The sequence below is a fragment of the Dendropsophus ebraccatus genome, chromosome 5, assembly GCF_027789765.1.
Source record: "Dendropsophus ebraccatus isolate aDenEbr1 chromosome 5, aDenEbr1.pat, whole genome shotgun sequence".
Lineage (NCBI taxonomy): Eukaryota > Metazoa > Chordata > Amphibia > Anura > Hylidae > Dendropsophus > Dendropsophus ebraccatus.
Window position 1 is genome coordinate 110437731 of NC_091458.1, and position 22870 is coordinate 110460600.

At 44.0% G+C, this 22870-nt stretch overlaps 1 protein-coding gene across 1 annotated transcript in view; it reads left to right on the forward strand.

Moving 5' to 3' along the window:
- MRPS9 (mitochondrial ribosomal protein S9) overlaps positions 1-22870 on the forward strand; it is a 58926-nt gene that overhangs the window by 474 nt on the left and 35582 nt on the right. The window contains exon 2 of the mRNA XM_069972426.1: positions 12246-12449. Coding sequence (XP_069828527.1) covers positions 12246-12449 — 204 coding nt within the window. The remainder of the gene's footprint in view (positions 1-12245; positions 12450-22870) is intronic.

Consider the following 22870-nt stretch of genomic DNA (forward strand, 5'->3'; position numbering starts at 1 on the left):
GCCACATGTACACCGCCACATGTACACTACATACATGTACACCGCTACATGTACACCGCTACATGTACACCGCTACATGTACACTACATACATGTACACTACTACATGTACACTACTACATGTACACTACTACATGTACACTACTACATGTACACTACTACATGTACACCACCACATGTACACTACTACATGTACACCACCACATGTACACTACATACATGTACACTACTACATGTACACTACTACATGTACACTACTACATGTACACTACTACATGTACACTACTACATGTACACTACTACATGTACACTACTACATGTACACCACCACATGTACACTACTACATGTACACCACCACATGTACACTACTACATGTACACTACTACATGTACACTACTACATGTACACTACTACATGTACACTACTACATGTACACCACCACATGTACACCACCACATGTACACTACATACATGTACACTACTACATGTACACTACTACATGTACACCACTACATGTACACCACTACATGTACACCACTACATGTACACCACTACATGTACACCACTACATGTACACCACCACATGTACACCACCACATGTACACCACCACATGTACACCACCACATGTACACCACCACATGTACACCACCACATGTACACCACCACATGTACACCACTACATGTACACCACTACATGTACACCACCACATGTACACCACCACATGTACACTACTACATGTACACTACTACATGTACACCACCACATGTACACCACCACATGTACACTACATACATGTACACTACTACATGTACACTACTACATGTACACCACTACATGTACACCACTACATGTACACCACTACATGTACACCACTACATGTACACCACTACATGTACACCACCACATGTACACCACCACATGTACACCACCACATGTACACCACCACATGTACACCACCACATGTACACCACCACATGTACACTACTACATGTACACTACTACATGTACACCACCACATGTACACCACCACATGTACACTACATACATGTACACTACTACATGTACACTACTACATGTACACCACTACATGTACACCACTACATGTACACCACTACATGTACACCACTACATGTACACCACTACATGTACACCACCACATGTACACCACCACATGTACACCACCACATGTACACCACCACATGTACACCACCACATGTACACCACTACATGTACACCACTACATGTACACCACCACATGTACACCACCACATGTACACTACTACATGTACACCACCACATGTACACTACATACATGTACACTACATACATGTACACTACATACATGTACACTACTACTACATGTACACCACCACATGCACACCACCACATGTACACTACCATGCATCACCCAGGTAAGGAACCCTGACCCTCCAGCTGCTGCAGAACTACAACTCCCATAATGCCTGGACAGCTAAAGGATTGGTTATGCAGGCATGATGGGAGTTGTAGTTCTGCAGCAGCTGGAGAGCCAAGGTTCCCCCCCTGCTCTAGGTTGTGGTAGAACAGGGCATTCCTCATCTCTTACCGCCATATGTTTTCACAGTAATAATACCAAATACTGATGTCATTGTGAAGTAATAAAGCGCTCCATTGGAGTCACACACCGTATAGAATAACAGCTGTCATTTATTACGGCCACCAAAGTGATGACCATGCTGAGAGCAGCCGGCCGAGCTGTGAGCCCTCGCTATATCTCCTTACTGACACCACGACGGACAGGGATTTCTTATTTATCTTGTGAATGAGCTGGGCGCAGCAATTTTTTCAATTTTTCACACTCTTAAAAAATATATATACTTGTACTTTAACGTCTACTCATCATTATATAAAAAAAACTTTTGACATGTCAAAAGTTTTGATCAGTCTGGGTCTGAGTGTTCATTGTCTACTCTCCGCTCTGGATAAAAAAAAAAAAAAAAAGTCAGACTTATAATGGGCTCCTATAGAGCCTGACTTTTTTTTTTTTTTTTACTTTTTTTTTTTTTTACTTTTTTTGACAGTCGTGGCTCAATGTGTCCATCAGTCACATGACTGCCTTCTCTCTGTGAGCGCTCAGATGGCCTGGGATACATGGGACTTCCTGTGTTTAGCATCTTTTTCAAAGACTTAATACAGGAAGTTCCGTGTTTTCCATGATAATTTAAAAGAAAATGTAAATTGTAAACTTGCTTTATAGCACATCCCCTGTTGCCTTTGATAGTTATAACAACGGTGACACTTAAACCAGTGATGCTGCTGATCACTGATAACATACATATTCTAAGTGCCAGCATTATGCACACAGCCAAGCCTCCGGTGGGTCTCACCTTTGACATTAAGCCCTCTCTGTCAGGGTCCTGATTTATGGAAGATAAAGGACTCATGGATTTGTATGGGGGTTGTCCATGTGTAAAACTGATTGTGTGGCCACCAATTGCTGACACAGAAAAATAAGACCCCTGATTACGTGGTCCATTTTTGCACCATAGATACTCCCATAGAAGTCAATGGGTCCATTTTAAAGGGTTAGTTCAGCAAAAAAAAAAAATCTTTCAGATCAGTTGGTGCTAGAAAGATTAGTAATTTACTTCTGTAAAAAAATCTGAAGTCTTCAAGTACTTTTCAGCTGCTGTATGTCCTGCAGGAAGTGGTGTTTTCATTCCAGTCTGACTCAGTGCTCTCTGCTGCCACCTCTGTCCATGTCAGGAACTGTCCAGAGCAGCAGCAAATCCCCATAGATTACATCTCCTGCTCCCCAGACTGAAAAGAGTACACCACTTCCTGCAGGACATACAACAGCTCATAAGTACTGGGAGACTTGAGGAACATGAATGATGATGCTATACTTGAGGAACATGAATGATGATGCTATAAGTTCCAAAACTGTAACTCTTTGTGCTACTGTATTGACATGCTCTGACAATTTCGGAGCTCCCAGCATCATAGTGACTGTCAGGAACTCTGAATCCCATTCTGTAGCACATTGTCCATATCTGACAGTGCAAATGCAGCTTTACTGTTGCAATGTCCGTCCTGCTGCCCATAGGCAGCACAGCAGCCTGTCCTGCAGTAGCAGTCCTGATGCGCCCCACCTTCCCTGCTGTCTTTTACGGTCATCCTGTTTTGGAGGATCTGCAAAAGTTAATGCAAAACAGGCATCACAGATATACAGAGGGTTTCTCCAGGACATCACTGATCCTGGTTTATGAGGTCTAAAAAGAAATACTGGTATGTGGATGAGGCCTGAATCTGTTCCATACATCTGCACAGTGGTCTTTCTGCAGGATGTGTATAGATGAGAAGGGTGGATGTAAATCCACCCTGCAGTGAATGTGTGGAAAATATGTAATAAATATTATAAATTGCCTTTAAAGGGGTAGTGCGGCGCTAAAAAATTATTCACAGAATAACACACATTACAAAGTTATACAACTTTGTAATGTATGTTATGTCTGTGAATCGCCCCCTTCCCGTGTCCCACCACCCCTGCCTGTGTACCCGGAAGTGTGTGGTGCATTATACATTACCTGATCCGTGTCGAGGGCCGTCCGCCATATTGTGCCAATCTTCGGACAGACGGCCGAATCCTTGCCGCCGCCCCCCCTCCGCCGCGTCACAACTGTGCTCAGCCGCGATTGGCTGAGCATAACTGTGTCCTCGACATGGATCAGGTAATGTATAATGCCCCACACTTCCGGGTACACGGGCGGGGGTGGTGGGACACGGGGGGGCGATTCACAGACATAACATACATTACAAAGTTGTATAACTTTGCAGAGGTGGGCAGGTGGTCATTGGGGCGTCTTCCCGCCCATGTCACTGCTCTGTCAGAGCGATTGTACCACTTTACTTAGTGAAATTATTTTGATTCCCTGCTTGTTGCTGGCTCTTTCATCTACATGGCACAGTCCATTTTTCAAACTGCTACTCTGTTCCATTTAGTGGCTGACCTATCGTTTGTGCAGCTGGTTCGGCTGCACAGGGGCCCTGGGCAAAGGAGGGGCCCGCCAGGCTCCAATGCCCAGGGCCCCGCAGTAGCCTAACCAGCTACACAACCTCCTTTCTCTCCGGGATGGGTTGCGGAGGGGAGGAGAGGGCGCGACACTGCCGCTGTGAGCGGGGGCGGCAGTACACAGGGACGCCGGTGAGAGGCCGCCTGGGACAGGGCTGCAGCAGCTTCCTGTGGGACCTGGCCACCCTGCAGTTGCACACCTACTGCTGACCCTGGCTGCGGGGGTACCGAGGACGTGCTGCCGGGAGTGCCAGGGGGACATGGGGCGCAGGACTTGCTAGTTTGCCTGTCACCAGCCAAGTGTCAGGATTAGCGGTGAAATCCACGGCTCATCCGAAAGTTCGGGTCTCCATGAATCAGCCATGGATTTCACTGCTAATCCTGATGCCTGGCTGGTGACAGACAAACTAGCAAGTCCTGCGCCCATGTCCCCCTGGCACTCCTGGCAGCAGATCCTCGGTACCCCCACAGCCAGGGTCAGCAGTAGGTGTTTGACTGCAGGGTGGCCCGTTCCCACAGGAAGCTGCTGCAGCCCCGTCCCAGGCGTCCGTGTACTGCCTTCAGGCGTGATGTCACCCGGCATTCTGTAATTCGGTGCGTGCGCTTCGGCCGTCCATTGTGGCGCTACGCTCATGACCCTTCTCTATGCCAGTATGCTGCTATGGGATGGAAGAACAGGGGGCTGGCTCTGCTATCGAGGTGGATGACGGGACAACTACAGGGGAAGGTATACAGTATGGGGGGGGAACAACTACAGAGGGAGAGGTACATAGTATGGGGGGTAACAACTACAGGGGGGAGAGGTATACAGTATGGGGGGGGGGGACAAGAACAGAGGGAGAGGTATACAGTATGCGGGGGGCAGGCACATTTTTTGCACAGGGGCCCTATGCAGTCCGTGTCCGCCCCTGGTTCCAGTCATCTGCGCTGGTTTCTCAATCTGCAGTTTGGCCCGCACTGTGCACTGGAAGTGTGCCCAGCACCTCCCGTGTTCTGATATCCCCTTCCCTAGGTAACGCACCTCCATCAGAATCAAGTCTAGCTGCTTTACCAAGAGGAGGGGATATAGGAGCACTGCAGGTGCTGGGCCTGCTTCTAGTATATAGAACAGGCCAAACTGCAGATCAAGAAACTGACACAGTTGGTGGGAACCTAGCTGCAGTTTGAACAGTGGCCACACCACTGGGATCTACACGCCGGCACCGGACAGGCAGTATAAAAAAGCATGCAAAGTGGGAAATTTGGTACATTTAAATATAGATGTGAACTTATAGATGTTAAACTGTAACACAAACGTTTTAGGATGTGTTCATACAGAGTCTTTTAAAGGGTAAGATTTGAAAGCTGTACATTCCATACAAAACACCTGTGTAAAAGAAGTGGACGTTGCTTCTGTGAGACCCTAAATGGTTATTGTCATGAAAAATGTTTTTTTTAGGTGTAAAAACAGCAAAATAAGTGTCATGGATTCTGTTCTTGTACAAATGCAACAAATAGGGTATGCTTTGTCTTAAAGTGTACCTCCAGTACTTCCATCAGACAGCGCTATGCATGTCATTTCTGTAATGTTCTGTAAGTTCTTAGCGATATTTCTCCCGCCACGTACAGAAACTTAGGACAGCACAGGTCTCCCATCTCCAGAGAGACCTGTGCTATGTAAGTCTATGGTGCTGTATCTCTCACTGGAGACAGGAGTTATGGAGACAAAGTGGGACGTTCCATCTCCTAAGGTTCCACTGTATATGGTGGTGAGCAATGAGAACCGTTGTCGCAACTCTATTTCGGCGCTGAATTCGAAACAGATGTGCAATTCAGAAATGACTATTGTGCACAGTGCTGCACCCAGTCACCTCTGATGAAAGCACTGGAGGTACACATTAAACAAAAGAGCCATGGCCTTTCCTGACCTGCTGGTTATAGTTACAGGGATATAAAGAGAATCAGCCACCCCCATAAAATTCAGAAGTAAACAGGTGTCAGTGTAGTAATATACAGGTTCTGTATTGTGACACCCGAGTGGGAGCGTCTTATTCAGGAAAGTGTTTCTGGATGGACATTTATTGTAGCGGATTCATGTTCATTACTTATTGCAGATAAAGGTGTGAATAAAGAATGTTAACTCCAACCACACCAGTAATGGCTCCTATAATGTGCAATGTAAACACAAGCATTCCCTCTAAAATAACCGTTCTAGAACATCTTTACTTATAACTCAATGTTGTAATGTTCCTCTGTTCCCCCAAGCTGGGTTCACACTGCGTTTTTGCAATCCCTTCAACGTATCCGTTTTTAATTGGTTACTTTTAATGGACAGAAAAAATGTAGTCAACACTACTTTTGTGTCCGTTAAAAAAACGCATCCGTTTCGATCAGTTTTTCTATTGACACAGATGACACAATTTCATCCGTTTTTTTGCATAAAACATATACATTAAACGGATTGCAAAAACGCAGTGGGAACGCTGCCTTACTAGAAGAGTGTGTGCCCAGTGTCGATTTTCCTCAGTGTGCACACAAAATGTATGTCAACTTAGCCAACCTACCTTGCACCTAGTTTTGATTGGGTAGTGTCAGGCAGTGTAGGGTTACGCCCCCAACTGGTAACACCCAGATGGCTATTTAGTCATAAATATCCAGAACAGAGGAACGGCACAACACCGAGCTACAAGAAAAGATGTTTCAGAATGATTTCATAGGGAATACAAGTATTTTTTACAGGTAAACTAACCTGCTAATATGTCCCTATAGCACACAGAGCGCTGAAGATGAAGGTAATTTTCTTATCTTCATCCTCGGCACAGTTTCTATGATATTTGCAGTTTAATTCCTGTACTAATAAATCATTTTGGTGCACTGGGGGCAGGACTACCTGTCTGATGGACGGGGGGCCCAACTGCCATTAATCCCCGTCTAGGTGACACTGTCTAACAAATAAAGAAATTTTAGCGCAGAAAGAAGACGCAGACAAGTGTTATACAGGTATATCAAATGTGCAGCACCCAAGCTTGTGGATGGTGTGGAGAAGGGGGGTGACAGTATCACATTAAACTCCTAATATCACAGAATTGGAGCAAAGGATGATGGTAAGAAATCCTTAACGCCCAATGTGTTATAGGGAGATATCAGAAGGACAGATACTTCTAACCTTCTGATAGTTTCAATTAAAACATACTGTCTATTTTAGTAAAAATAACGTCCGCCATTTTTATTTAAAATAACAGGCATTATTTTTAGTCTTCCATTATTTCCATTGAAGCCTGTGGGAACAATGGCCGTTAGTTCACAGAATGTATAACGTAATGTCCGCTGTTTGCAGCGGCCGTCAAATTAATGCTCGTGTCATTAATTTGTGGTCGTTATTTAGCGAACGGCGACCATTATGTTACATTGTTCACACACAGATTATTTTTTTTACCGCTATTTATAAAACAATGAATGCAACATTAAAAAAGACACGACCAAAAGGGTGTTAAAGTGTCCAGCTCTTACCCAAACTTGAAATAATGTACTGCCATTATAATGCCATTATAATGATGAACGTCAAGGTACCTTATACAACGAACATTGAAAATTGTTGTGTGAACATGGCCTTATAAAGAGAGTTAGGTGGAAATTAGGTTTTCATTAATTCCATTTACATAAATTTAACATCTTTGCTTTTTTTTTTTATCCACCTAAAAAAACGCAGTGTAATAAGAATGTTTTTTTTATGCTTGGTGTGATCCAGACCCTAATGGCCAAGTGAAGAAAAAAAAAAAAAAAAACGTAAAAACATACACAGCAGGGTATTAGCCCGGGATTGGGTGTCCTGATGGGGATGCCGTATTACCAGAATCTGCCTGGAGAGGATATTAAACATTACTTAGCTCCGGAGAATCCCTTTCAGTATGCTCAAGCTGTGCTCCCTCGCAGAGGCTGAACGCTGTATTACACCTCAGTGCACACACACACAGGACTCTCTCTCCATGAACTGGTTATTATTTCATCAGAATCCTTTCCAGGTAAAGGAACCTTCAGTGCTGGGAAATCTCAAGGTCACAACTTTCTCTTTCTCATAAATGATGAGAACTAGGGAAGCTTGTGTCTCTCTATGAGGCTGTTGGCTAGGATGGGTGCCAGGATTGTTGCTGCTGACAGTCCTATGTTTAAGTGGGGCATTGGTATTCTGATCAGCTCTGTGCTATCCCCATCACAGTGTTTATCACCACCCTGAAACGGTGCTATGAAGCAGTATCTTAAACCAGTAGGACTCTCCTCCGTTTCCGCTTCTGATAATTATGGGTTTTTGTTGTACGCTTCAAAAGTTTATTTTCTGTCTGTCATGTTTGCTGAATTGGTTTTCTTGAGCTAGTCAACATTATCTCTTAGATGTGTGGATAGAGCAGATGTACTTGAAGTGACAGCATAGCAGCAAGCTGCGCTGTCATACCAGCTAGTGTTACTGGTGCCGACACAAATCAGAATGTTTATCTCGCACATGTTCCACTACAACATATGAGCTCTAATATATTTATATTACAGCTGAATGGTGCATAGAAATGCAATGTAAGAGGGATCTAGTTATGTTGTTAAAATGATTGATACCTCGTAAGGATAGCTGATTATATGGAAGAAAGGACTTAAAGGGGAAATATCAGCAGGTTAGATGAATACAACCTACTGATAGGCCACTATTGCGCTGGATGCTTTGAGGATGAAGATATGTGTCTTACAGGGCGGAGGATGAAGGTAAGAGACATATCTTCATCCTTGGTGCCTTCTGCTCAATAGAGACATATCATCAGATTAGAGTTCCCCTTAAATGAGGGTCTCTTGACAATAAATATGTAATTCTCTGCTAAGATCCCCAGTTGTATGGGAACATGGAAGAGAGGGTTTGCCCTTTGTGACATCACGGTTAGGTAGTAGGCAGAATTCACATAGAACATTTAAGGCTGATTTTGTTGGTCTTAATTAAATATTTGCGGACAGGTGTTTGCTGTTAGTTTATAAGAAAGTATGAATAGCTTTATGCACTTTGGGGCAGGTCTACTACTGCAAATGCTCCAGAATCCCTGGAGCACTTTGCACCAGCAAATCACATTTAGGGTGCCTTTACATGTACTATTATGGGCTCTACATTCTCACTGTGGATTTTCATTCCGATGCAAGATTTAGCCACGGCCTTCTTAACTCAGCATCTGCCGGGCCAACAAACGAATTCATTACCTGTCTGCGCTCCAGCTTGCTTCTTTTGCTGAGAGGGAGCCGATCAGTGGCTGCTGAGGGACATCGTACTGATTGGCTGAGCCAGTGACCCGGGAGCAGGAGAAGCAAGCGGGAGCACAGACAGGTAATGAATTCGCTTGTTGGCCAGGCAGATGCTGAATTAAGTAGGCCGTTGAGATCCGCTGCAATACGGTACGTGTGAAGGCACCATAATTATGTATTTTAAAAACATTTAAAGGAGAAGTCAGGCAAAAATTATTATTAAAGTATTGTATTGCCCCACCAAAAGTTGTACAAATCACCAATATGCACTTATTACAGGAAATGCACATAAAGTGCTTTTTTCCCTGCACTTACTACTGCATCAAAGCTTCACTTCCTGGATAAAATGGTGATGTCACGACCCGACTCCCAGAGCTGTGCGGGCTGTGGTGGCTGTAGAGGATGATGGCAGAGGGATGCTCAGTGTCCCTCCAGTGCCCTGTGTCCCTCAGTGTCCCCCTGCCATCATCCTCTCCAGCAGCCACAGCCCGCACACCTCTGGGTGTGTCGGGTCGTGACATCACCATGTTATCCAGGAAGTGAAGCCTTAATGCAGTAGTAAGTGCAGGGAAAAAAGCACTTAATAAGCATTTCGCCGGACTTCACCTTTAAAGCCTTGCTTGGCTTGGCTAAGACTTGAGAGCTGACACTGTGCGTTAAATGGTGCTAACAATTTAGCACAAAAGAAAGGATTTAGAATTGTGGATTTTCACCTGCCCTATCATTTGGCCAAGAGGGGTCAAGCAGCTTCCAGGAAGATCTAACATCTTGTCCCCTTTGTATATACATACACTTGGGAGTGTGGCCGTGTATATAGTGCTGTCGGCTGATCAGGTATTGTAGATGTATGGGCCCCTTAATGCAAATCAGTTGGTGTCTAATGGTGCATTTACACGAAACGATAATTGGCCCAATCGTACGATTAACGATGTCGGAGTACCGATTTTTTTTCTCATAACGATCAGCGTTTATACGGTACGATATATCTTACAGAAAATTCGTTTTGCGATCGCTTAAGCCGATCTCACACATTGGTTAAATCGGCGAACGACTGTTCACACGGAACGATCTGCGAATTTTTTGCGAACGACGATTTGATAACATGTTGAAAGATCAAAATGAACGATTTCATTTTCGTCGTTTGATCGTTCGCTGCGTTTACACGTACGATTATCGTTCGAATTCGATCGTTATTGCGCAAATTCGCACGATAATCGTTACGTGGAAACACACCTTGAGTGCTGAAACCTCCACTGATCAGATATTGGGGGAGAGCTTGGGACGCGCGGCCATATTCTTGCATATGGAATATGAAATCAGACTGCGCATTGCTTTTTGTGTTTGGTCTATCAGCTCAGTGAGCCTGTTGTTATAATGTACTGCTCTATAAAAGAATGGCATATTCTGGTGACAGAGCTCCTGTGAAGAGAGACCAAAGATTACCAACTCAAAGACTGAGGGATGAAACAAAGCTAAAGTGGTATATATTTTGTTAGAAATGTTTCCCTGGTATTTTGTGTGTGCGGTAAGCTTACTCCTGCTCACAGCGCGCTCTTCTCCTGAGTGCTCAGACTCTATTGGATCAGCATTGCTGATTTCCCAGTGCAGCTGGATCTGGGCCCTTTCATGTGCCATTCAGAGGGAACTTACAATGGATTTCCTGTTTGTAGTGTTTTATTTGTAGTACATAAGCTGCTATTCTGCTTCAGGTAGAGCCTGCTTTGTAAAGCATGCTTACAGCCTTAATACAGCTTTAATACTATATACACAGCTTAAAATAGGAAGAAAAAAAATTATATACAAACACCTAGCATTAACATTGAGCTACCCAGGCTTACAGATGTGTGTGTGTGTGTATATATATATATACACACACATATAGGCACAGCTGTACACATTATCTGTCTGCATAATGCACTGCACTACAGTAGTAGTCCAGTGTATTATATGAGCAATCAGAGGATCCCTAGTGAAGGTCCCCTAATGAGGCGATTTCAAAGTGTAATAAAGTAATAACACCCCACCACTGAAAAATGCATAAGTTCAGCTGCAAGAATGACAGTATTTTGTTAATCTGCTTCCCAAGAAAAATGGAAAGGGAGCAATAAAAAAAAAAATCACATGTACCTGAAAATTACACCAATAAGGGTGCGTTCACACATACAGAATCTGCAGGAGATTTTATGCTGTGTCCAATTATTCAGTTACGTTGATATCTGTGCCATCAAAGCTGCTGCGGATCGTGTACATGTGAACGCACCCTAAACCACAAAAAACAAGCCTCCACCCATTTCCGTTGGGGAAAAAAAAATACAAGTCTTGGAATGCAGCAATAAATTCTTTGTTTTATGTGAAAACAAAACTGTACTGTGCCAGAAAACTGATATCTCTGTAAGCAATAAAAACATACAAACAGTTATAGCTCCTAGAATGCGACAATGAAAAAAGATAGACAACCATTTGAGCAATAAGTGATGAAAAGTATTATTTCTCTGAAATGTTGCGGCAGTGAGGGTTGCCGTGCCTGTTAAGAAACAACTGACTGACAGGTATGACTGCTACGACCCTTTATGAGTGCTAAAATACATGCCCGTTTCACTTGGAGAGTCATTTGCCCTTTTCTTGGTGGTCATATGGTCAGTATATAAGAAAAGTTGCCAATCAGTGTTTTTCGTGCAATTGTACCCTAATCCTAATAATAGAGCATTGCATTTGCAGTGCCTTAGTGATGATCCACTGTCATTGTACAGTATAGGGAACTTTAAAAGTAGTCATTTGTTTGTGATGAAATGTAATTGTGTCTGTTGTTGTATCATTTTGTGACTGTATATGTACCTTCCTCGAATTATAAAGTTCTATGTAGTTTTTGGCACTATATACAGTAACATTATAATTATTATTATTGTTATTTGATTAAATTTTTCTCCCCTTCTTTATCCTAGCTCCCCCCTCTTATATTGGCACAGACGACACAACTAATACATACCAGTCCCATAGTACAGAGGAAAAATGTTGCAGCCTCGGGACCTGAAAAGTACACAGAGGCCTTTATTAAAAAACAGATTGAAGAGTTCAACATTGGAAAGAGACATTTAGCCAACATGATGGGAGAGGATCTAGAGACGTTTACCCAAGAGGATATTGATGTAAGTAGAGCTGCTCAGTTGGAGAAGTAATTTAGTGCAGGGTTTCATATTGAAAACTCTTTAACTCTGCTGTAACTGTCCCAACTCCCTGTGAATTTTAATCAAACTGTCGGGATAATGCCGGGCGCATTTCTGGAGAAGGCCAGGGTGTTAGTTCTGCTGTCTTGTGTAGGAATTGTCTCATTAAATAATACGCCACAGTGTGTTCATCGTTCTGCGTTGCCTTCCTTGTGTTGTTACTGCTGCTGAGGGGTCATGTCGACAAGCTCTGCGTATAACACAGGAGACTTGTGTTGTGCTTTCCATTACGCTGTAATACCGCCATTTATCAAGGAAATCCTTCATTTCAAAGTATTGCTGTATGTTTACAGCTGTAAGCAAGGTTTACCTGTACTGCAATAGTTACCATGAGAACACCAATAATGAGATAGTTTGACATCTAGTCCATTCATCAATGTCACAGAAAAAAACTCTAGTGGATGTAGAGACTCGCACTGCTTGGAAGTTTTCTACTCAAGGCGTCAAAGAAGCATCAGTAAATACTTAGCGATTTTTGTCTGTCTTTTTTTGGATAGAATACTCCAGAGATTCCTTTTTTTTAATTAAAGTTATATTACTTATATAATTAAAATAAATGTTGAAATTTTTCTTATAAACATACGTCCATTGAATGACAACAGTGAGGGGGTGACATGGACCTCTCTGCCGCCACCAACGTTTTTGTCGGGAACTGCAGGGCTGTTTAAGCCCAGCAGTTCCTGGACCCCTGCTTTGCTCAAGCAGTGCTGCACAGCATTATATAGAGCGCTTGATCAGAGCAGGTGCTTAAGCAGCCCTACAGTTCCGACACAAACAGCAGCAGAGAGGTCCATGTTGCCCCTTACTATTGAAAATGTATGGTCCGGGCCGGGAGCTGCGGGGGGTTAAAGGGGCCGGGTCACATACTGGCAGCGGAATGAAAATTTGGCTGCAAACTCGCAGCTGCGGCTTTGGCTGCAAACTCGCAGCGTGAAATGCGCTGCAAATCCAGTACTTGTGAAGCTACCCTAATGAAGTTACAAAGTAATATAAGTTATATAACAAAGTAATATAACCAAAGCAATGTATCATAAAAAAAAAAATCTCCGGAATACCGTTTAAATGAATAGTCCAGACTTTTCCCTTTTATTTTGCTGGCAATGTAACATGTTAAAAGTATGCTTTGTAAGAGACACTTTAAATAAAATGTATATCATTAGACCGCATGGTGGCTCAGTGGTTAACAATGTTGTGTGCTAATGGTGAAAAATAACAGTAAAATGGTGGCTACCAAATCTGGTCTCATTCTTTGGATACGTTAGCAATCTGAAGCAGAGCTGAGTTTCTCATTTGGAACACTGAGGCTACGTTCACACTCCTTATAACACCGGCTGTTCTGTGATCCGTTGTTACTAAAGATCATCCCGGCCGATACTGCAGTACAGGCCAGATGATCTTCATTTCTGGTGAATTCGGATGCGTGCGCACCATTGTGTGAACTGACATGTTCTGTGCAGCCGCTATTCAATGAATAGCGGCCACAGAAAACTGACATGTCTGCTGGACAGGATTCCATCTGGAAGGTATACTGCAAATTGCAAGAACGGCCGTGATTTATGCTAAACGTACGTTGTGTGAAAATGGCCTAAGGGTTCACAAGTACAGATTTGAAGTTGCAGATTCAAAGCAAATGTGCAGCTTTAAATCTGCTGCTTTAAATCTGGTGCAGATCCTGTACATGTGAACCCACCTTTAGGGTCCATTTACAGGCACAGGATCCACATCAGATTTGAAGCTGTAGATTTAAGTTACATTGATATCCATAGCATAAAGGCGTCAGATCTACGGCAGATCCTGTATGGGGGGGAAACCATCATATTCTATTACATAGAACGTTACATATAAAGTTTAGTTATCCTGTGGGTTTCGCGATGCATATGCACTACTGGCCCAAAGGGTAAAAGGCTTGGACACCATTGACTGCATTTTATTTAATTCTTGCTTTGTGATTATTCTGATGCAAAAACACTTTCCCCATGAGTCTTTATTAAAAGTTTTGTTTAGTTTCTATTCTGCAGCCTCTGCAGTACCCTGACCGAATTGAGAAGCTGTTCCCTAACTGGTTTGACAGACCTTCTTTCCTCTCCCGAAGGAACTTCAGGGCTGATTTATGATTACATTAGAGTTATTGATTAAGTCATAAATCAGCCTAGAAATTGATTCAGGAGAGGTGAGATAAGACCTAATGACAGACTCTTCAAAATTTTCCACAGTTTTTACTTTAGAAAAATTAAGAAATTAAACATTTTAATAAAGACTTATGGAGGAGGTGTTTTATACTGCAGTAAGTACAACATGAAAATACAAAAATGCATTCAATGGTATCCATTAGCCTATATTTACACTATGCAGGTTTGTTCTCTTGCTGTGCAACATTTTGAGATACTCAGCATGCTTAAAAAAAAGTGCATGCTATCTCAAAACATTACACAACAAGAGAATCTTATATACTTTCCTAGGGTATGTTCACACTGAGCAAAAGGTGAGGAATTGAAGAGGAATCCCCTCTTATTTCAGCTTGAAATTCCTACCGTAAAATATGAAGAGAGCAGTGTCCCATTGTGTTCAATGGGATTTCCACTCTGTTGTTCACACTGAACAATTTCAGAGCAAAATTTTCTGCTGCTAATCCGCTTTCCGCTGAAATGTCAAGTCTTTTGGCGGATTCTGCCAGAGGAATCCTATAGGAGTCAATGGGGGCCTAAATTCTGCTTGTATTCTGCTCCTATTCTGCCAGAGCTGAATAGGGAGGAATTTCAAGCAGAAAACTTTCCTCTACAATTCCTCGAGAATTCCTCAGAGTGCACATACCCTAAAGCTAGGGCTGGGCGGTATACCGTCAAAATACCGATACCGTCTCTGGCGTCGGTTAACCGACCTCAACTTTGCCAGGACGGTATCTGCGGTATTTTTACTATTTTCCTACCTGAGCCCTAAGCGCTGCACAGGCCGGAGGAAGCCTCCTATGTGCAGTCTGTGCAAAGATGCACGGACTGCACATAGGAGACCAGCACCGTGTGTCAGAGCGCCCCTGCCATCCTCCCCGTCCGGCATATCACAGCGGTCTTCCCGGCACAGCAGAGCGGCCCCCGCCCGACACGGCAGAGCAGCCGCCCGCCCGGCATATCGGTCATCCACTTGCCCGACACAGGTATCAGCCCTCCGCCCACCCGGCACAGCGGTCATCCACTCACCCCACATGGCAGAGCAGCCCCCGGCCGGCCGGCACAGCGGGTCCCCACTCACCCCACATGGCAGAGCAGCCCCCGGCCGGCCGGCACAGCGGGTCCCCACTCACCCCACATGGCAGAGCAGCCTCCGGCCGGCCGGCACAGCGGGTCCCCACTCACCCCACATAGCAGAGCAGCCCCCCTGGCACAGTTGACCCCAACTCGCCCGCCACAGCAGAGCAGACCCCAGTCGTCCGATGCGGCCCTTCATGTCCCGTGGATACCACACGGAGCGCTGCGCGACTCAGCCCGGTCCCATAGTCCACACCGCACACGTGTTCTGCCCTCCCTACATGATCAGATCCTTGTCTGTTCCTAGCTTGTTTAGTGCCAGTAGAGCCATCCTGCCCCAGTCTAGCTCACAGAGCATTGTCTACACTGGATACAAACAGCCTGGACACCAGACTGATACATTGTTCATAGCTAGTCTTGCTCTCAGCTGTATCCAGTGTAGACAATGCTCTGTGAGCTCCAGACTGATACATTGTACATAGCTAGTCCTGCTCTGTATCCAGTGTAGACAATGCTCTGTGAGCCCCAGACTGATACATTGTACATAGCTAGTCCTGCTCTCAGCTGTATCCAGTGTAGACAATGCTCTGTGAGCTCCAGACTGATACATTGTACATAGCTAGTCCTGCTCTGTATCCAGTGTAGACAATGCTCTGTGAGCCCCAGACTGATACATTGTACATAGCTAGTCCTGCGCTCAGCTGTATCCAGTGTAGACAATGCTCTGTGAGCTCCAGACTGATACATTGTACATAGCTAGTCCTGCTCTGTATCCAGTGTAGACAATGCTCTGTGAGCTCCAGACTGATACATTGTACATAGCTAGTCCTGCTCTGTATCCAGTGTAGACAATGCTCTGTGAGCTCCAGACTGATACATAGTACATAGCTAGTCCTGCTCTCTGCTGTACCCAGTGTAGACAATGCTCTGTGAGCCCCAGACTGATACATTGTACATAGCTAGTCCTGCGCTCAGCTGTATCCAGTGTAGACAATGCTCTGTGAGCTCCAGACTGATACATTGTACATAGCTAGTCCTGCTCTGTATCCAGTGTAGACAATGCTCTGTGAGCTCCAGACTGATACATTGTACATAGCTAGTCCTGCTCTGTATCCAGTGTAGACAATGCTCTGTGAGCTCCAGACTGATACATAGTACATAGCTAGTCCTGCTCTCTGCTGTACCCAGTGTAGACAATGCTCTGTGAGCCCCAGACTGATACATTGTACATAGCTAGTCCTGCTCCCAGCTGTATACAGTGTAGACAATGCTCTGTGAGCTCCAGCCTGATACATTGTACATAGCTAGTCCTGCTCTCAGCTGTATCCAGTGTAGACAATGCTCTGTGAGCTCCAGACTGATACATTGTACATAGCTAGTCCTGCTCCCAGCTGTATCCAGTGTAGACAATGCTCTGTGAGCTCCAGACTGATACATTGTACATAGCTAGTCCTGCTCCCAGCTGTATACAGTGTAGACAATGCTCTGTGAGCTCCAGACTGATACATTGTACATAGCTAGTCCTGCTCCCAGCTGTATACAGTGTAGACAATGCTCTGTGAGCTCCAGACTGATACATTGTACATAGCTAGTCCTGCTCCTAGCTGTATCCAGTGTAGACAATGCTCTGTGAGCCCCAGACTGATACATTGTACACAGCTAGTCCTGCTCTCAGCTGTATTCAGTGTAGACAATGCTCTGTGAGCTCCAGACTGATACATTGTACATGGCTAGTCCTGCGCTCAGCTGTATCCAGTGTAGACAATGCTCTGTATACCTGTGTATACACGTCTTGTATTGTGTACATAGCTATATACCTCTGTGTACACATTCTGTAGTGGCTGTATACCTGTATATACACATCCTGTAGTGGCTGTATACCTGTCTATACATGTTCTGTAGTGTGTACATAGCCTTGGTTGCTGCTCAGTTAATTTTTATTATTTTTTTTTACGTTATTGAAACTAAATATTGCGTTTGGCACAACCAAGTGGGTGTGGCTTGTAAAAGGGGCGTGTCATAATTATCGCTCAATTATCGTTACCGCAGTTATATGTACGATAAACCGCGATATAGATTTAGGCCATTATCGCCCAGCCCTACCTAAAGCCCCTATTCCACAGCCCGACTCTGAGGAGCAAACGAGCGCTGTCAGCGCTCAGTTGCTCCTCGTTCCCTGCTCTCTGCCACAGCTATCCCACAAGGCAGCAGCGAGCTGATCATTCCGGGAGGGGCCGCAGGGAGGTGTGGGGGGGCTGCCCGGGTGATCGCTAGATCATCCGGGCAGCCCATAGCATACATCAGCGGTCTGCTGCCGCTGCTCCTATTCGACTTGGCGACGGCAGCAGATCGTTGCTTTATGAGTCGTTTGTCTTTCAACATGTTTGAAAGACAAACGACGCAACGATCAGCCGACATGAAAGACGTTCCGTGATTTTACGGATCCATGGTCCGCGCTGTTAAAAAATAGGACATGTCATTACTTGAAACGGATGCACGGAAATGATTCCCCATAGAAATCAATGAGATCCGTGTTTTTCACGGATGTACACGGATGTGACATAATGTAATCACAGATCTATGAAAAAAACGCACACGAATGCAAAACAGACTGTTTTGCACAGACCATGGAGGTAGTTAGCAGACCACAATCCCGGACCATGAAAAACACTGAACGTGTGAATGCAGCCTTAGTAGGAAAGCAAATAATTGATGCCTCTAGAATGAGAAGGTGACAAGTTTTTGTGTTTAGTATTTGTACATGCATTTGAGTCCCGTATATAAAAGGCTATTATTGCCCAGTACTGCATACACTGTTATGTTATTGCAAATGCTTCTGCATTGGTCAATATTGGTGCTATATAAAAAAAAAAATAAAAAGAACCCTCCAATCTTTGTAGGTAAACAATTGGTTGCCACATGCCAGTGCATCATTCTAACAACTGCAATGCAAGCAGATTGATAAATAACGCTGCCAAGTTCTCTTCAATTGCTTTTTAATTGTTATCTCATCTCTTGCTCAGAAACCTGCATGTTCTCCTCCTGCTAGGAGAGAAAATTCTGCAGGAAATTTCTCTAATTGATTTGCTGTGTCCATTCTATTTGCCGAATCATTTTTCACAATATTTCATAATTTGTGCTCATTTCTAATGAACAGAGTCATTAGAAGAGGCATGACTAAGTACAACTGACAGCTAACATTAGGTGCCAGATGCAGTTTCTAATGCTACGTACAAGTGAAGAGAACAGTTTAAATAAATTAGCACCTGTACATTAGTCTCACTTGCTGGTAATTTATAAGCGAATCAGTAGAGATGACATTTAGGTAAGTCATTGATCACAGTAACAGCTGCCTACCCACTGCCCAGCTGGGGTGGCTAATGAATAGAGATAGCAGGCCTGACCTAGCGCTTTCCCCAGACCATGAAGCACTCTCGTTCTTTCTGATCGAAGCTTAACTCAGTGCTTTCTTTTCTGCTTCACATCCTCTTTTGCTTGCAGCAATATGTTGCTTGTAAAGCTAGGTAATTTATAGTTTATACAGGGTGCATTCTGCATGTGGACATGCAACAGCTCTGTATGGACGCCATGCCCTCCAGCAGTGTATTATAGCGCACCCGCTTACGTCAATCTTGCAATGCCACTGTTAGTGACATATCAGATTCATTAGCTAAACCCTTTACGTGTAATGCGATAGAAAGTAGCAATGGGCAGCTGCATAGTTTGAGGGTGCGTTCACAAGTGCAGGATCCGCAATTGATTCACGCTGCGAGTTTGCAACGAAATCCGCTGTGTAGTGTGAAGGTCCATGTAGTGTGAAGGTCTATGCGGTTACATATCTGCAACGGAATTTTCATTCCCCTGCGGATAGGTAACCCGGCCCCTTTAACCCCCCCACAGCCCGCAGCCCCTGGCCTGGAGCAGGCAATGTATCAGCTGCTGTATGTCCTGAAGGAAGTGGTGTTTTCTTTCCAGTCTGACAAACTGCTCTCTTCTGACATCTCTGTCCATGTCAGGAACTGTCCAGTGCAGCAGCCAAACCCCATAGAGAACATTTTCTGCTCTGGACAGTTCCTGTCTCGGACAGGGGTGGTAGCAGAGAGCATTGTGTCAGACTGGGGGGAGAAAAAACACTTCCTGCAGGATATGCAGCAGCTAAGTACTGGAAGACTTTAGACGTTTAAATAGAAGTAAATTACAAATCTTTATAACTTTCTGAAACAGGTTGATTTGAATGAAAGATTTTTGCCACAGTACCACTTTAACCCCTTAAGGTCAAAGCCTATTTTCGTTTTTGCGCTTTTGCTTATTCCATTTTAAGTTTAAAAGTCCATAGCGCTTGCATTTTTTCACCTAGAGACTTATATGAGCGCTTATTTTTTGCGAAACCAATTGTACTTTGCAATGACAGGCATTATTTTTCCATAACATATGCTGCGAAACCGGAAAAAAAATCATTTGCGCTGTCAAATTGAAAAAAAAAACAAATTTGTTTTGATTTCGGGGAGTTTTGCATTTACGCCGTCCGTCCTATGGTAAAACTGACTTGTTATGCATGTTCCTCAAGTCGTTACGATTACTATGATATATAACATGTATAACTTATATTGTATCTGATGGCCTGTAAAAAATTCAAACCATTGTTAACAAATATACGTTCCTTAAAATCGCTCCATTCCCAGGCTTATAGCGCTTTTATCCTTTGGTCTATGGGGCTGTGTGAGGTGTCAGTTTTTGCGCCATGATGTGTTCTTTCTATCGGTACCTTGATTGCGCATATACGACTTTTTGATCGTTTATTACATTTTTTCTGGATTTGATGCAACCAAAAATGCGCAATTTTGCACTTTGGAATTTTTTGGCGCTGACGCCGTTTACCGAGCGAGATCAGGAATGTGATTAATAGTTCGGGCGATTACGCGCGCGGCGATACTAAATATGTTTATTTATTTATTAATTTATAAAATGGGAAAAGGGGGGTGATTTGGACTTTTATTAGGGGAGGGGATTTTTTATTAATAAAAACACTTTTTTACTTTTTTTTTTTTTACTGTAACTAGAAGCCCCCCTGGGATACTTGTATATAGACAGCACTGATCTCTCATAGAGATCAATGCTGTGTATATACACAGCAAAGATCGATTAGATCGGTCATAGATTACTATGGCCTGCTGCAGGCCATAGCAATCTATTGCCGAGCCGGGATCAGCGTCATTCCGACGCTGAGGCCCAGCACGGGCAGAAGAACGGATCTCCCCCCCCGCGATCGCATCGCGGGGGGGGGGGGAGATCCGTCCCACTAGACACCAGGGACGTGCGGCGCAGTGCCTCTAAATGCAGCTGTCAGGTTTGACAGCTGCACTTAGAGGCTTAATTAGCCGGCGCGGCAACGGGACCCGCGCCGGCTAATAGAGGCACTGCCCGGCTGCACGTGTCAGCCGGGATCAGCGCCGTTCAGAGCGGCACCATGACGTATCAGATACGTCATGGGTCGCTAAGGGGTTAAACATTGGGTATAACCACCCCTGGCATGACGCACTATTTTATAGTTAGCATAAATTTGTAGCTCTAGTTTTACAATACCAACGCGCTCCAATACTAAATCGCTCCAATAACTTCTTAAAGGGCAATTCCAGTAATTAGTGGGAGTGCCAATCGTGGCAATGTAACTGTTCATAGTTTTGTTTAAAGTTGCAGATAGGGGCCTGTTTACATCAGCTGTCTCAGAAGGGGAAGATGGAGAGAAAAGCTCTCACACAGATTTTTGTGTCTTCAGCAGAAAGCAGCAGCTCAGAACGGGGGAAATTATGGAATGGATTGTTAGTCTCACCATGGACAGCAATATATGAAAAGTTATGTTTGAGCAGAATACCCCTTTAGGTTCTACATGTCTTTAATGTAACATCTGGTCCATGCATTATGTTATCACTCCACATACCACACAATACATACTGTAAACTAGAATACAGAGTAGAATTATTTAGAGTACTCATTCTGCAGTTATACAAGGAGGTACAGCACAGCCTATAGACTGCTGTGGGGACTGTATACCAGCTCATGGTTTGTACAGATTCATAATATGTCGACATGAAGGTCTAATGTATATAATGTGTAGTGAGGAAACATGTCCTTTCCACATTATACGGATCACACCTAATGTTTTCTCTGCCATTGCCCTATGAATGTGCCCTATACATTACTGCTGGCCGGCTCCATACAGTGAATAAAATCATGGCCTGATTTATCAGTCTGTCCTATAACAAATTGTCTGATTTGCCCATAGCAACCAGTCACAGCTCAGGCTTCTATTTACTAGAGCAATTTGAGGGGAAAAAGCCGAGTTGTTATTGGTTGCTATGGCCAAATCTGTTTTTTAAAGATCTGGTTCAGTTGGGCTCATTCAAGGATTCCATAGGTGCCATGGTGGCATGCATTAGGTTGTCATTGTGAAAACAGGTGTAGTAATCTTTCATTAGGAGTCAATTACCAATTTCTTTTAGGCTGACATGTCATAAAGGTTAGGTCAGCGGCTCCTCTTAGGGTCCCTTTACACAGAGAGATTGATCTGACAGATTTTTAAAGCCAAAGCCTGGAATGGATTTGAGAAGAGAAGAAATATCAGTCTTTCCTTTATGACCTGTTACCTGTTTATAGTCGGTTCCTGACTTCTGGTCTGGCACCTACGGAATCAACACCAAAATTCTGTGCGGAATCCTGTCTGCTTTCTATTTGAATAAGAGGGCTTGTGCGCCTCTGCTGTCCACACCTCTCCTCTCCACTCAAAGAATTGACATGTCAATTCTTTGAGCGGAGGCGCGCAAGCCCTCCCATTCAAACAGATAGCAGGTAGGATTCCGCACGGAATTTCGGCACTGAGTCCGTAGTGTGAACGGTCCCTAACCCTTCCTGAGGGGTGGCTTGCATACTTATCAATAGTCTTAAGGAAGCCTATTCTTCCACGAACCGACATTGTCTGGAGTCGGAGCAGTTAGTTTAGTGGATATGTAATATAAGTAATTAATCAGAAACTCCCTTTAAGATGATGTTACACAACCACATCCTACAAATGTAAAGTTTGTTAAAACAAGGCTGAAAATGTTG